The sequence below is a fragment of the Molossus molossus genome, unplaced genomic scaffold (assembly GCF_014108415.1).
Source record: "Molossus molossus isolate mMolMol1 unplaced genomic scaffold, mMolMol1.p scaffold_m16_p_8, whole genome shotgun sequence".
Lineage (NCBI taxonomy): Eukaryota > Metazoa > Chordata > Mammalia > Chiroptera > Molossidae > Molossus > Molossus molossus.
The window spans coordinates 90,382,103-90,399,138 of record NW_023425402.1 but is presented as its reverse complement, the minus strand read 5'-3'; the positions used below and the strand labels follow the sequence as shown (position 1 = coordinate 90,399,138).

The 17,036-nt window shown below is 43.2% G+C and overlaps 1 protein-coding gene and 1 long non-coding RNA gene across 2 annotated transcripts in view; one reads left to right on the top strand and one right to left on the bottom strand.

The window, feature by feature from the left end:
• The window catches only part of ECT2L (epithelial cell transforming 2 like), a 69,197-nt gene that overhangs the window by 18,674 nt on the left and 33,487 nt on the right, over nt 1-17,036 (bottom strand). The window contains exons 8-11 of the mRNA XM_036248694.1: nt 14,442-14,570; nt 10,144-10,236; nt 8,469-8,651; nt 6,620-6,723 (exon numbers count right to left, since the gene is read on the bottom strand). Coding sequence (XP_036104587.1) covers nt 6,620-6,723; nt 8,469-8,651; nt 10,144-10,236; nt 14,442-14,570 — 509 coding nt within the window. The remainder of the gene's footprint in view (nt 1-6,619; nt 6,724-8,468; nt 8,652-10,143; nt 10,237-14,441; nt 14,571-17,036) is intronic.
• LOC118621378 lies at nt 9,561-11,884 on the top strand. The gene is made up of 3 exons (XR_004957682.1): nt 9,561-9,736; nt 9,892-10,150; nt 11,690-11,884. It is a non-coding gene; the product is annotated as an uncharacterized LOC118621378 (long non-coding RNA).

Genomic DNA, 17,036 nt, shown 5'->3' with positions numbered 1-17,036 from the left:
GGCCAGGCGGGTTATTTTAGAAGCTGCTTGCTTACACTGGGGCTTTGTTTCACCTCTGGCTCAGCAGTAGCTATTTTTAAAATAAGCATTTTTCTTTGTGGACAGGAAATTGATATAGCATAGTCATTTTATTTGAACCTAAAAATAGCAAGTTCTGCCCTGGCCGGTTTGGCTCAGCAGTTAGAGTGTTAGCCCGCAGACTGGGGAGTCCCGGGTTCAGTTCCCGCTAAGGGCACGTACCTCGGTTGCAGTTTGTCCCCGGCCCCTGTTGGGGTTGTGTGGGTGGCAGCCAGTCGATATGTCTCTCTCACATCAATGTTTCTCTCTCTTTCTCTCTTCCTCCCTCCCTCCCTCCCACTCTATCTGAAGATGAATGCAAACATGTCCTCGGTGAGGATTAAAAAAAAGAAAAATAGCAAGTTCTCTCTTATTTTATATTGAAGATCTAATTATTAGGATTTTTAGAGACTATTTTTAGATTAAGATGCCATCCCTTATTTTGTTTTTAGGGATGAATTCAGAAGAAGTAGCAGAAGCAACAAACTGCACATTTATAAGAAAACAATTATTTGAGGTTGGTGGGCCTTTGCCCTGGCTCTCTCCGTGACGTTTAAGGGAGACGTCCGATCACATGGTAGACATTTTCCTCCAGGATGGAGCTCAGGCAGGCACTGCATTTCCCAGAGACGCCCAAGTATGCTGGTACTTCTCCTAGAAAACACTGGGCTTCCTGGATCAGGGGCCAGAAATAGTTGTGAAATGACAGGTATTGATCAGGAACAACTGTGATTCTGGCTGCGACCCATTGCCATGGTTGTGTGATATTAGTGTAGACACCACAGGTGCACAAACACCAGGAGCCACTGCTGATTGGGCGGCAAGATGGTGGGTAGATGGACAGGTAGATAGATAGACAATAGATAGAGGTATCTATCTCTATATACGTGTGTGTGTGTGTGTGTGTGTGTGTGTGTCTGGCCTTGGATTTGGTACACAAGTCCTCTTACACAGGACCCAGTGAAGGCTCTTTAAAACGATATCTCAGCAGAAGCCATGACTTTCCACTCCTAACGCTGTGAGGTTTGTGTGGTCTTCTGGATGAGTATCTACTTTTAAAAATAAACCCTCTGGGCAGAGGAACTAAATAGACACCTCTCCAAACAGGACATACAAATGGCTAAGAGACATATGAAGAAATGCTCAACATCACTAATCATCAGAGAGATGCGAATTAAAACAACAATGAGGTATCCCCTCACACCTGTCAGAATGGCCGCCATCAACAAATCATCAAACAACAAGTGTTGGCCCTGGCCGGTTTGGCTCAGCGGTTAGAGCGTCGGCCTGCGGTCCTGAGAGACCCGGGTTTGGTTCCCGCTAAGGGTATGTACCTCGGCTGCAAGTTTGTCCCCGGCCCTGGTCGGTTGTGCGGGTGGCAGCAGCTCGATGTGTTCCTTTCACATCGATGTTTCTCTCTCTCTCTGTTCCTCTCTCTCCCTCCCACTCTACCTGAATAAAAAATGGAAAAATGTCCTCGGGTGAGGATAAAAAAAAAAAAACAACAACAAGTGTTGGCGAGGGTGTGGAGAAAAGGGGACTCTAATACACTGCTGGTGGGAATGCAGACTGGTGCAGTCACCATGGAAACAATATGGTGTTACCTCCAAAAGTTAAAAATTGAACTTCCATTTGACCCAGTGATCCCACTTCTAGGAATATACCCTAAAAAGCCTGAAACACCAATCAGAAAGAATATATGTACCCCCATGATCATAGCAGCACTATTTACAATAGCTAAGATCTGGAAACAGCCCAAGTGTCCATCAGTAGACGAATGGATAAAAAAGCAGTGGTACATATTCATAACGGAGTACTATGCAGCTATAAGAAAGAACGATCTCTTATCCTTTGAGACAACATGGAGGGACCTGGAGAGTATTATCCTAAGCAAAACAAGCCAAGCAGAGAAAAACAAATATCACATAATCTCACTTATTTGTGGAATATAATGAACATAACAGTCTGAGGAACAGGGTAGTCCCAGAGACATGGAAGTGGGGTACAGACTGACAATCCCCAGAAGACGGTGTGTGTGTGGGGGGTGGGGGGAGATAAACCACAGAACTTATATGCTTCTGTGCATGAACAATGGACATGGACAACAAAGCTGGGGACAGGGTGGGGAGGGTGTGTGTGGGGGTATCAGTGGGAGAAAAGGGAGAAACATCTGTAACAAAAATTAATTAATTAAATTCTTTTTTAAAAAAGTAAAAATAAACCCTCATGTGTGGAGTAGCAACTCAGCTTCTCTACATTATCCTAATACAGCTCCATGTTCAGGCTGTGGTTTTTCCTCCTGGGGTCCCCACCTTTGTTTTATGGGCTTTGTGCACAAGCTATTAAGTGTTAGATAATAGAAAACCAAATAAGAATCAAACATTGTTTTCAATTTTTATTTAAAATATAAATATATCCATTTAAAAAATTTTTTAAAGCCCTGGCCGGTTGCTCAATGGTTAGAGTGTCGGCCTGCAGTCCAGAGAGACCTGGGTTCGGTTCCCGCTAAGGGCACGTACCTCGGTTGCAGTTTGTCCCCGGCCCTGGTTGGTCGAGCGGGTGGCAGCCACTCGATGTGTCCCTTTCACATCCATGTTTCTCTCTCTTTCTCTCTGTTCCTCTCTCTCTCCCCCACTCTACATGAACAAAAAATGGAAAAATATCCTCATGTGAGAATAAAAAATAAATAAAAAATAAAAATAAAAAATGAAAAAAATCAAAGAAATTTTTAGGCATGAAGGAGTGTCACATTTCTGTAGTTTTTGTTGTTAATCTCAACTGAGGATATTTTTCCATTAATTTTGAGAGTGGAAGGGAGGGAGAGACAAACATTGATGTGAGAGAGACACATTGACCGGTTGCCTCTCACACACGGGGATAAAACCAGGTATGTGCCCTTGACTGGGAACCGAACCCACAACCCTTTGGTCCACAGGCCAAGCTCTGACCGCTAAACCAAACCGGCCAGGGCGACATTTCTGTAGTTTTATTGCAGACGGGTGTAACCCTAGCAGGCCTGATTTCCAGTGGAGACAACTTTAAGCTCCAACTAAACATGTTCAGTCCAACAGCAGGTTGAAAAGATTTGATTCAGTGTGGGTTTTAGTTGGAGGAGGCAAGACAGTGTTTCTGAGAGGAGATGCTCCAAGTGATGATTCTTTTAGGTGTCACAGGCCAGAAATGGTTCTTACAAGCAGTAAATTCTTTCAAATATAAAATTAACACTTCCTAGGAGGAAGCACCCTATTGCTTTGTTCAAGTTTTCTTGCTCCAAAAGAGCCATTTTGGGGGTCTGTATATCCAGGCTTGGGGTGACAGCTTCACCTTTGGGATAGATGTGGAAACCAGTAAGGTTTCCAGGGAGTCAGTAATGACCCAGATGTTGTAAGGACTATGGAAGAATTTGGAAGCAGCGTAATGTGGTTACATGTTAATTCTTCCCTTTATTTTATTTTATTTTATTTTATTTTATTTTATTTTATTTTATTTTATTTTATTTATTTATCCATCTATTTATTTTGTACATGCCCCTAGCGGGAACTGAACCTGGGACTCTCTGGTCCACAGGCCAACGCTCCAACCACTGAGCCCAACTGGCCAGGGTTGATTATTCCCTTTAGTGAACCAAGGGAAAACGAGTGGCATTGGAGCCCTGGGTGCTATGTGGCAAAGGCTTTCACAGGCTGAAGGATGGATGAGAGAACATCTACCCTTTTGGGAGAACAATCCCCAAGAATTGCAGAGAGATTTATGGGGGGATAGAGGGGACTCTGCCTCTAGTGGCCCTCCCTGTCTGCCCTTCTCCGCACGTCATTATCCCTGCAAAGACGTCCACACTGTCAGGTTACTAAGGCAACAAGTGATTTACCTGCTAAAGGAGCTCACAAGTCTACTCCTACTACCAGTTTCTATGGTGGGTTTGTGTTGGGGCTGGTATCCCAAGCCTGTGATCGTGCAAGATAGGTAGATGATTTTTCTATGGGCATAAATAGTTCTAAAATGACATTTTTATAGAAATCAGCTCTCTGAATGACAATGTAATTTTTAGTGTTTCCTGAATTCTGATTATTTTACTTAAGAATATATGTATTCTGAATACAATACTGGCAGAATTACTATTTCTTTGCCTAAAGTACTGGTTTCTAACCCACCACATTTTTCTTTTATGAATTTGATTCTCAACTAAGAAAAGAAGAATTATTCTTAGTTTCACACACACACAAAAAAGTATCCTGGTCTGCATATTTTTTTAAAAAAAATCTTTTTGTGCCCTGGCCCATTTGGCTCAGCGGTTAGAATGTCGGCCTGCGGTCCAGAGAGACCCAGGTTCAGTTCCCGCTCAGGGCACGTACCTCGGTTGCAGTTTGTCCCCGACCCCGCTTGGGTCGTGCAGGTGGCAGCCACTTGATGTGTACCTTTCACATCGATGTTTCTCTCTCTCTCTCTCTCTCTCTCTCTCTCTCTCTCTCTCTCTCTCCCTCTCTGTCTCTCTCTCTCTTTCTCCCGCCTCTCTCCCTCCCACTCTTATCTGAACAAAAAAAATGGAAAAATGCCCTCGGGTGAGGATAAAAAAAAAAATCTTTTTGTTATCTCAGGACTCAACTGAAAAAGAGACAAAATGCAAATGTCCAACTTTTCCTCCATGACCCAGGGCATTATCCCCTCCAATATGGTGCAGCTTATGCTTGTAAGTGGCTTAAATGTCACTCATGATACTTACAAACACCTTTGCAAGAAAACAAAGTTCTTAGAAGAAATGACCAGTTGGAAGATTTCCAGGTAGAATCATCATTGTTGTGTATGAATTTCTTAGCACATGTGTCTAGCTCTACATTGAAGCAACACATAAAAACGCAGCAATAACTTTACCTTCACGAATAAATCGAATGTTGCCTTTGGGTCAGATTTTGTCAGAATCACATGCTCTTCCAAATCTTTGCTCTTTTCACTACATTTCTTCAACAGGAAATATGACAAAAATTCCAGAGGTTTGTCCTGAAAAATCCATATTACCCACCCAACCCCCAAATTTATATTTAAAGCATTCATTGGAAATATAGGTCAACAAAAGTGCAGTAGAAAAGAGAACATAATTTTTAATAAAGTTTTCAGCTTTCTACCTAATTGATTTATAAGTCCAGAAAAGAAAGTAGTGATTACTCAATTAAAGTCAGTAAATGGGATCTTCTAGTTAATCACACATTCCAGTTACCGTGTATACTCTTGGTTCTCAACTGATTGTCACAATTCAGTTAGGATGCCAGGGTCTTATGAGGGGGTCTCAAGATCTTCAGAACTAACGTGGCCCACACTGGCCTCTTGGCCAGATGAGGAAGGGGACTGGAGGGGTCTTTCAGGAGATAGAAGGCTTGACAGAGGGACCACAGCAGCTGAATTCCTGGGGGAAACACTCAAATTTGGTCCCTTTCAGGCTGCCGTTTTGAGCACGATCAAAATTCTACCATCTAAGGTTATTTTTAAATAATGAGGTGGCAGTAAGTACCCTGAACCCACAGCAAACACTTTTAGTAAATCTTCGGTATTTCAGGAGACAGTGTAGGATCATTCAAAGCCTCAGGCTTGGCCCATTTTATCAGCAAAGCTCACCAGGGCTTTGAGCACTAGGCTGCCCCGGGCTGGCTAGGGCCCTGCAGCTGAGACTTCAGAGAAGGCAAACCATGGCCCGTGCAGCCTCCGACTGCACACCGGACAGCTGACCCTGGGGACACCGGTGGTGGCCCAGGAAGCCAAGGTGCAACCAAAGAGACTCATGAGAGGTAAGGAGAACGTATGACAAAGTTAAATCTACTCACAAAGCCGAATTACTCCCGTGAAAGAGGATTTGAGACTATCTCCTTAGAAAGAAAACCAAAGACCTTAAATAGCATCCGGTAGGGCAGTATCATCCCTATTCCCATCCTATCCTCTCCCCCGGACCACAGCGGCTCATTGCACTTTCCTGCGCTTTGTGAAGGTGCTGGGCAGGGGTGCGTCTGCCCACTGCCACCCCTCACTGTCCTGCCACACGGACCGACGTTTCTGGGCGAGTATCCGAGATTCGCTTCTGATGAAAACGCTTCATCAGGCCCCCACCCTTGTCCCCAACCAGAGGATTGATGTGCTTATTTCTGTTCTTTTGTGCTCTGTCTCCCCTCCTCTCTTCTAGACTTTTGCCTCACGTTTTTATATTCGCTTTCACACATTCTCCATTTTTCTGTCATACTCTTGTTTTAACTGTTGAATGTTTGTGTGAAATATAAAGCCATCGTGTATTTTTTTTAAAGAAGTCACTTCTGACTGAAATTAATCACAAGACAGAAAACAGTGCACAAGGGAGTCAACTCTTAAATAAACTACATTTCCTATTTGTCTATTTTGTGTATCTAATAGATCTTGGGCCCGGAATCTCTCAGTAGCTGTTTTTACAAATTGATGTAATTTTTCTGTGGAATTGTGCCCCAGGACAGAGATACAGGTCACTAAATAAATAAATACTAACTAAAAATTTATTTACGTGTTGGGGTTTTTGTAGTGTGCTTTCTTTTGAAAAGAAAATACTTACAGGATTTTCCTTTGAAAGCTCCGTCAATCCATCTGCCAGAGCTTGTGCAATTTCTTGGTTATTCAGAATGTTAGTCATAGTCATGGTGTCAAACATAAACTGTCCTGTAAATGTAAGGCCATATGCCCTGTAATTAATTTATGTAAGAGATGTGATCAAGAAGAAAGCAGCTCAGTCCTCACAATTGCTTTTCAGTGGATAAAAATGCAAAGAATAAAAATTACAATTCTATTATGCCATGAGGATTCTCTACCATGATAAAATATAAGATGAGCAAAAGCAACTGAAATGTGCAGCACATACAAAGTACCCACCCTGGCAAAGCTGATGCTGAATAAAATCTATAAATTGGGCAATAAGAAAAGAACACATGAAAATGACCCTTATATGTTTAAATTTTAGATTTGCAATCCCACCAAAGATTCCTCCACACTCCCTTCTGTCTTTGTGCTCAAATACATAAATATTTTAAGCCCATAGAAAATAACATACTAACATAACATACACAGACATCTTTTACATTTTAAAAATATTTTAGACAACATGTATTTATACAAAAAGAATTATCCCCTATTCTACTTCTAATTGCTTACATATGTCATCAAAAAATACTTCTATCTTTAAAGAGCTAATCTTTCTACTTTTCTGTCTAGTTTTTATCTCTACGAAACACCAGGAAAAATAATTTCTCCTTGCTTATAATTTAATAACCATTTTATTTTTTTATTATTTCTTTTTCCATATTTTGTTCAGATAGAGTGGGAGGGAGAGAGAGAGAGAGAAACATCGACGCGAAAGGGACACATCGAGTGGTCGCCACCCGCACGACCCAACCAGGGTCGGGGACAAACTGCAACCGAGGTACGTGCCCTCAGGGGGAACCAAACCCTGGTCTCTCTGAACCGCAGACCAATGCTCCAACCACTGAGCCAAACCGGCCAGGGCTAATAACCATTTTAAAATATGGTTGAACATCTACTAAACGTGGTAGTTAAAACCAAGAAGACAAAGCCCTTTTTGGAGGCATTTATGTAAAGATATATACTGACAGTAAGGTATATATTGACATAAATATCTGCAGGCCGACTTGTGTTACAGCTCTTGTGTAGACACTAACCGTATAAATAGATGTTAAATAGGGAGGAGGGCTGGGGAAGGGAAGAAAGAAAAGAAGGCATAGTTATGATGACTTAATGACTTGATTTATAGGGTGTTTTATTCAGTTAGATGGGAAGAGTTAGGGAAAAATTCTACAAGTACAGATGGAGGGAAAATTCATTTACCTATATGGTAAAAAAAAAAAAGTATTTTAAAAGAATGGACTGATTTAGGTGGCATAAGACATTGTTTCCTAAAGCCTCTATTGTGATCAGTTGATCATGGATGTGGAGCATGAATGAGAAATCCAATAATGTCCAATAGGTTCCGCAGAGGACCATGAATCCACCACCCCATTACACATGTTCAGTAACGAATAATTAGACCAGTTACAGAACAACAGTAATGGTGCTGCAGTGTGCAAGGTGCTTTGAGAGCCCGCTGTGGTGGGAGGACAGAGCTCTCTGGCTGAGCAAACTCTGAGCGAATTTTGTTTCTGTAAATAATTGACAGAGACAGGATTCAGATGGTGGTAAAATCTGAAACCAGGAACTAGCTCCAGCATTTTGAAGATGAATACAGTTATTCATCTTTATATTAAATACTTATCAAATCATATTTAATATTCATCTTAGCAGATATTCATTATATTTGAAAGAAGATACGGGAGAAAACAAAAGAGAACAAAGTAGCACCGAAGATGTTTAGGAGTCAACTGAACATCTGCAACAGAAGTAGCAAGAGTCCTTACCTATCAACCTGCCGCTGATGTGCTTCTGCAGCTCCTTGAAGAGAGGGCTTAACTGTTTCCTCGCTGACTTCAAGGTGTCTTCCAGGCAGTCGGTGAGGCTGGACCACATCAGCAGCTTCGATTCGCTGAAGTAGATGAAGGGGGGAGCCCTCTCCTGTGGTTGTCCCAGCCAGTCACTAAGAACTGACATTGTTTTCTCCTTTATTAGTGCAGACATAAGCTCGGGCGAAACAATTCTACTTCTTGTTTATAGTACCAAAAACACTTGGTTGTATTCATATCAGGCTTACTATCCTTTCTCATTAGAAGACGATGATAAACACCCACAGTCTGCTCTCAAAGGTAAAGTTAAGAAACTCAGAAAGAATTTAACGAATAGTATCAAATGCCTATCTACTCTGTGATAGATAAGGCTGATATTATATTTGAAATAAAAAATTAAATAGCTACTGGATTTATGCATCAGGAAGCAGACTAGGCATCTAAGTAAGAATATACTGTTTTATGTTTCTATCCTCAAAATGAAAATACAAGGGAACCCTCTGCCTGATTTCCCCATCATGCCACCCAAAGTCAACCCTCTGTGTGTTTCACATTATGTCAAACTGCTGTCTCTCTACAAACATCTCCACATGACTCTAGTGGGTGCTTATGCAAGTTTCTCTCCCTGAAACTCAACCACTGAAGGACACAGTGCCACGTTACATTTGATTTTCTGTCTTGAATGGACTTATTTGACTTGCCTCCCCCCGTGTTTAGTGCTGAACGTGTGAATGTCTTTATAGCTGTTCTTCTAGAGGAGAAGCGAAGAGTGAGGAAAGGAGGTGAACAGGAGGAAAAAGAGAGCAGAAAAGAAGGAAACTTGTTCCATCAAACAACAGTGTTCGCACCCCGCTGTGCGCTGCTAGGCAGATTCCTGTCTCCACGGGGCCAAATATGCTATCGTAATATAAACTACAATTAACAAGTAGCTTCTGTTGCCAAACTATATTAAGTCAATGTGCTTTTTGTTATGTCACTTCCCGTACAAGCTCCCCGATCGTGCCAGCTTTCCTGTCTTCAAAGGCTCTTGGCATTTGGGATCAGAGAACGAATACTTTATATCGTTTCTGCCTCACCCCAAACCTTCTTTGATAAGAGGCTGGGAGTTTTAAAAGGAAAAATGATTAGCATTACCGTAACAGCAAGTTGGTTCTCCTGTTGGTCAGCCAGTGTTACGTTTTGATCCAATATTTCCAGCTCATATCTAAATGAAACTTCGCTTCCAGGTATGTTATGTCAGTGACTGTTTTCCTCCTAGATAATGTTACCGAAATGGAACCCGAGCAAGCGTCTTCTTTCACCTCTTTATTCATTTTTCCAAGTGACACCAGATTAATTGTATTTACCAGCAAATGATTCTATGTACTTATTATTTCTCTAGAACTGCAACTGAACATCTTTAACTGTTTTCAACCGAGTTTTATAAACGATGGCTTAAAGCAAATATTTGCAAGAAATAATCCTCTTCTAAGCAAATGACCGAGTGATGGGAAATGACACGGTTTCAGAGAAGGAATGAAAGACAGTCGTTGGCCTCAACCAGAACCAGAACCATTTAGCTGCGCTTCACCTTTGGTCATCCCGGAGCCGGTGGGTGTTGCTGGGCACGAGGCCAGCGCCCATCCACACTTACTGTGCTGGTAAGAGCCGGTTGCGATCCCAGCGGGGGCAGTAAATAACGTGCCGGTTAGCTGAGACAGCTGAGAGAGAACTTCCACGCCTGCCTCTGCACAAAAATACTTGCATTAGTTTGCTCACAGGTTTCACCATGGAACAGTCAGGTAAGTATTCCGTAGGCACCCCGACGAGCTGGCTAAGAAAGCCCATAGCTGTTCTCCTTCTCAGTTCAGATCCCTCATGGAATGTTCATCAGCACGTTACAGTTCACCTCTCAGTGCTGAAGTCCAAACACTTCACTTATGAGGTCTGAGCAGCAGCGTGCAAAAGAGGGCACGAGGTCCGACCTGGTGCTTATTTTCTATCTGAAATACTTGGACCAAAGACACAGAAAAGTCTGCATGCGTTTTCTACAACAGCGTGACTCCAGGGAGGAGTCTCATTGTAAAAGGATAGATTAAAAACTGTTAAACACAGAATGGATACAAGGGTCATAATTTAGCATGGCGTTAATTTCACGTCTTCAGTGACACTATGTAGATTGAAGTATGTTCATTATCTTAACTGTTTTATGGTTTCACAGGATATTAAACATATGTCAAAGTTTATCTGATTGCACATTTAAATACACACAGTTTATTGTATGTCGATTACACCTTAATGAAGCTGTTTACAAATTTTAACATAATGCCCCTAAAAGATGAATTTTAAGTTTTCGGCTTATGAAGTAACTGGATGAATGATTTCTTCACTAAAAAATCCTCGGGAGGGGGAGGTCTGCTGGGGAGGCAATGGAGAGTTGTGTAGATGTGTGCACTTTGAAAGCTGTTAGACGTGCAGACTAAACAGTCACATGACGATGCCAAGCAGGAGCTACAGCTTAGCGATATCAGAGCTGGAAGCGTACACTTGGGAGTGTCCAGCGTATAGACTGAATTTAGAGTCTTCGGAATAGACGAGGCTGCCTAGGAACCGAGCACGGTCATGGAAAAGGAGACAGCCCAGGCCCAGCCCTGGCGCATTTAAGAGTCCTGCCGAGGAGGAGGAGCCAGCACAGGAGAAGGGGAAGAAGCCTCCACTGCGGAGGAGGGAAACAAGGAGAGGGTGGGATTAGGGAAATCAAGAGAAGAAGGAGAGTTTCCAGGAGTGTTCAGCTGCATCAAGCGCTGCTGAGAAGTCAAAGCAAAGTGAGGATGGAGAAGGGGCCACTGGGTTTGGGCACGTGAAAGTCACTTATTTTCTTTTGAAAGTAATTTCAGTAGAGATGAAGAGACCACTTGGAGGAGCGAGTGACAGGTGAGGAAGGTAGAGGCAGTCAGCATAGACCAGTGGCTCTAAGAGCGTGGCCCTCGGGGCAGCAGCCGCAGCATCACCTGGGAACATGTTTGAACTGAAAACCCTCAGGCCCCATCCCAGACCTGCTGAGTCAGACACTTTAGGGTGGAGCCCAGCAATGTGTACTTTAACAAGACCTCTAGGTGATTCAGATACACACCACAGTTTGAGTCAACTCAAAATATGGTGAGGGAAAGTTTATGATCTCTTTTTTTTTTTTCCCCCAGGAGAGGAGCTACTACAGGTGTTCCTGATTTGATATGAATGATCCAATAAAGTCAGAGAATCCAGGCTACAGAGAGGATTCGAGTGTAGAAGTGAAGTCAGAAGGTGAGAGGCATTGGGATACGGGGTCCCCGTGGAGCAGCTGAACTTTGATTTGAGCGGGGCAGCTTCTCCCGTTGTCAACGGAAGGGAAGACAGACAGTGAAGGTAAGAGGTGGGGTAGGTGGTGGATTTGGAGTTGGAAGAGAAATTTGGGTGTTTTCTCAGGGAAGTCAAAGTGAGGTCAACAGCTGAGAGAGCGTTGTTGAAAAGACTGACTAGGGAGGAGAAGGATTGGAAGTCATCTCAAGGAGCAGAACAGTGAATTTACCAAGGAAACGCAGGTAGGATGGCTCCTCGGTGCTGCAATCCCATTGGCTAAGTACACCAGTGAAGTCAGACCTATGAGAACAGTTGCATTACTTTTTCCAACAGTCTTCAGCTACCGTAGTGCAGGCAGGCATAGATTTTGCAGATGGCTGTGTTTTAACCAGCACTGGGATTTAGCCAAATGGGTGGGGATTTAGCCAGGAAAAACATGACAAAGAATTGCAGGGTCTTTGCAGGAGAGTAATATTAAATCCAAGTTTTACAAGGAAGAAACCAAGGATGAAGGCATGGTGATAGTGGCAAAGTAGGAGTGTAGATCGGAGGTCTCAGGCAAAGAATTGATTGAATGGGACTACAGTGATACCTCGGTTCTCGAACGCCTCGGTTTTCGACCAAATCAGGATTCGAGAAACTTTTGTCTCGGAATCCGAACAAATATTTGGAACTTGAACTTCCGAGTTGAGCCGAATGGCGTTCATTCGGCTCAGCGCCCCTTGCTTGCGTCATCAGTGTGAGTGCAGAGAGAGAGTCACGCTTTGTGGAGTCCGCTTTCCTATTGGGTTTCATTGCTTCGGTTCTCGAACAATTCGGTTCTCGACCGTCCTCCTGGAACGAATTATGTTCGAGAACCGAGGTATCACTGTACTCGGTACATGGTTTGGAAGTGCTGCTCAGAGGCAAATGCTTGGAGTCCAAGATATCAGAGGTGATGCAGCTACAAGGATGCTCAAGCTCAAGAGTGATGCTTGAGGTGGTGGGAAGATTTTTGGACTGAGAGGCCAGAGTCTTCTGACTGATCCAGGGTCTTGATGGATCATCCAGGTGGAAATGACATTTGACAAGAAGTTCAGGAATGGTTTTAGGAAATCTGGTGTTTGGGTACCATTGAGTTTCACTTGAGACCATTTTTACGTCACCAAATCTATTGTTCTGTTCCCCTTCTGCCTTCATTGTCTGCCTTTCAATATTTCACTTTCCCTCATCCTTCTTTATTCTTCTACTCCAATTAGAAAATTTGCTTTCTCTCATTGTAAAAGAAAGTAAGACTAGTTTAGCACAGAAAATAGAGGCAAATAAGATCAAAGAAAAATTCTAAATAAAAGGAAGGAAATCTCATTTATCATCTTATCCAACTAGTGCTAACACTAGCGCTAACATTAGAAAAGGGTGCTCTACCTCCTTCTCTCTCTATATGTACCACCACCAGCCTCCTCCACGCCCATGCACAGGTTTTAAACATGGGATCACAGTGCAGTGCCTGTGTTCTCTGTAACATACTCTTTTAACACTGATTTGAAAAGTAGAAAATTTGAAAAACACACCTAGAGATAGAGTCTGTTAATATTTTGCTACATTTCCTCATAGATTTTTCTATGCATATTTTCTACATAGTTGAGATTATATCATTCTAATAACTGTGTAAACTTTGTTTGCAATAATTTGTATTTTGTTTTCTTTTAAACCCCTTCCTATCCTTTGGTTTTTATTCTTTCCCCTGGTTGAAGCTTGCCAATGGCATTTGAAAATTAAGAACTTTAAAACTCAGTTCTCCCAAGAATGGGTACTGAGACACAGTTTGAGAAAATAGAATTTCACACTCCTTCTCCCCTGGTTTTTTGGTACAAACAAACAAACCCAGAGCCCATGAAGGCATAGTGTTTATTTAACAGATAACTAAAAAGGGAATTTGATTTACTATTTCTGAAATTTCCCTTCAAGTACTGAAATCAACTTTGAATTGTGGTGGCTGATACTAGCCTGGTGGACCCTTAAAATCACACCAGCCCCTCAGTGCGCAGCAGCCCCCTCGTGTCCACCAAGCACTGCACTGTCTCGGTGTTCTCATCTTCAGTACTGCTATTATTACTTATTTGTACAATTTGTTTTTGTTGTTTTGCTATTCATAAGTCCTACAGGGTGAGGCACTATTATCCTAACGTTCATAGGAGGAAACAGAGGTTCCCAAACTTGCCTAAGGCCACACCGCTGAAGTGGCCTGAGTGGCAGGCACGTCTGGGTCCTCAGTCCCCAAGTTGGTGCTCCCGCATTCCAGGGTCAGAACACAGCAGGGTGTTTTCTCAGACTGACCGCTGACGGGTCCCTTGCTGGTCGGACACTGTCCCTGTATTGTGCACACTGAATTGACTGTGTTTTCCAGAAGAAATAGAGACAATGTTCCTGGCTGGCTCTTGTCACTAGGGACTTTATTTTTGCAGAAATAGATTACTCTGACAACCAACCCAATACCCGTTTCCTTTAAATACTTGAGTATTTGTATAAAGCAAAAAAGAAATTGTGTGACAGAGTCATTTGCACTGAGGGTATGTCACAAATTGACAAACTATCACCACAAAGTAGGTGTGACCACTACCTGTCAGGACTGACCTGATGCTCCAAGGGGCACAAAGAGGTCCACGTGACCCCCTTCTCCTTCAGGGGCCACATAGCTTCCTAATTTCTCCCAGAAGTCTCTCACGTCAGGCTTCAATACATTTTTAATACCAATTTTATAGCCTGAGGAAAAACCAAAGTCACATTCATTTGTAGCACTATCATGAACAGAAACTCTTAGCACTTTGTGACCACGGGACAACCCTTCAAGAAGCCACCATCTCCTCCTAAGACGGGAACCTGCAGATCGTCAATGTCGCCCCGTGTTAGGGCCACCTGGTACCCCTGGACTTCAGCATGGCCCGTCTCCTTCACATTCTGGGCTGGGGACCCTGCGCACGTCGTTCAGGACTGTGTCCCTGCTCCGCCCTGTGGCGTATGGGTTCCCCGGCTCACGACAGCGCTGAGGGCGGGTGGCCAGTCAATCCTGGGACTTTGCAACCAACTTCCAAAGTAGAAGTGTTTCCCACAACTGTCAGTCAAAAAATAAATTGTGCCCTGGTCGGTGTGGCTCAGGGACTAGAGCGTCAGCCTGTGCACTGAAGGGTCACAGGCATGATTGCCGGTCAAGGGCACATACATGGGTTGCAGGTTTGATCCCCCCACCCCCCCAGTCCGGGCATATGTGGGAGGCAACCAATTGATGTGTCTCTCTCCCATCAATCTCTCTCCTTCCCTCCCTCCTCCCTTCCCCTCCTTCCTTCCACTCTCTCTAAAAAAAGCAATGGAAAAAATGTCCTCGGGTGAGGATTAGCAACAACAAAATTGTTCAGAGCAAAAGCAGCGCGTCGGGAGGGGTAAAGTCACTGCGAGGCTGCTCCCTGGGAATGTGTGCCTGACTCAGCCAGCCTGCAAGTGCCGGCCCATTCCTGACCCCCGGGCCTCTGCTTCCCTAAAGCCCAGAACCCAGCCGACCAGGGCGGCACAGGAGCCCTGCTGGTGGCTCCTGCACGTGCAGACGTCTACGGGACATGGAAGGTCCTCGGGCCACCGAACCAAGAGGTGTCACTGCGTTGTTTGGAAGGCAAAAGCTTCTGGGAAAACACCACAGTTATATGAAAGGAAGCGCTAGTTTCCTGCGGTGTTTTTGTTATTATTACTATTGCTTTAATAAAAGACAACAAAGAAAAGGCAGAGTTTGGAAACCTTTGTCATCTGGAGAACAAACAAGCTGAGATCAGGAGTCCCGGAGAGGAGGTGAACCAGCTACCTCAGTGTGAACTGCACACGGTACTTCTCCACCGTTACAGAAGGGCCACCGAGCAATTAACCATAAACTTAAACCCCAGAGAGCAGCTGGGCTTTACTTTGGGGGATATAAAAACTGAGTGTGGAGCCCTGGCCGGTTTGGCTCAGCGGTTAGAGCGTCGGCCTGTGGTCCAGAGAGACCTGGGTTTGGTTCCCACTAAGGGCACGTACCTCAGTTGCAGTTTGTCCCCGGCCCTCTCATGTTGATGTTTCTCTCTCTCTCCCTCCCACTCTATCTGAAAATAAATTCAAAAATGTCCTCAGGTGAGGATAAAAACTAAATAAATAAAAAAATTTTAAAAAACTGAATGTGGAATAGAACTTGCTTCAGGCCCAGGTAAACTAAACAAGAAAAGCCAAAAATAAGGCAGTTTTTGCTAATAATGAAATTAACCGAAACTATTCCATGTTGTTGAGTTCCAGCCACAGAGATGGCAGTTTGAAGGGTGAGTCAGGTCCTCTCTGTTCCATCTTGTGATTCCCCACCAGCTGGATCCTTGACATCTGTTCCCTCTCTTCGCTCATCCCACAAAGATGGCAGATCTCAAGTTAGTAGCACTTAATTTTATTTTAGGTATATGCAAGGAAGGATGCAAGTTGTAGTATGAGGAAGAATAGAAACTAAAAGTTTATTTCTAAAACATTCGTCATCTCCTGCCTCCCCAAAACGGTAACCACGGAAGTTTTTAAGAGATGGCACACAGTTAATGATATCGGCCAATCCTTTCCTTTGTGGTGTAACCATTTGGAAGTATAACGAATGTTGTTACTGTACGCCAATGTATAGAGCTTAGTATTTGCTACTATTAAAACTGCTTAACTTTTATCAAACTTAAAATTTGATAAAACAGACATAATCAACAGAGTGAAAGGCAACCCACAGAATGGGAGAAAATACTTGCAAATCATATATCTGATTAGGGGTTAATATTCAAACTACATAAAGAATCCCTACAACTCAATAACAAAAAAATCAAAGAATCAAATTTAAACATGGGCAAAGGCCCTGGCTGGTTTTGCACAGTGGTTAGAGCATCAGCCCCATGGACTGAAGGGTCTTGAGTTCGATTCCTAGTTGGGGTCATGTGAGAGGCAACCAATAGATGTGTCTCTCTCATATTGATGTTTCTTTCTCTCTCTCTCTCTCTCCCTCCCACTCTATCTAAAAATAAATGGAAAAATATCCCTGGGTGAGGATTAACAAAAACAACAACAACAATAATGAGCAAAGGATTTGAATAGACATTTCTCTGAAGAAGATATACAAATGGCTAACAAGCATATAAAAAGATGCTCAATGTCATCAGAGAAATGCAAATCAAAGCCATAATAGACATTACC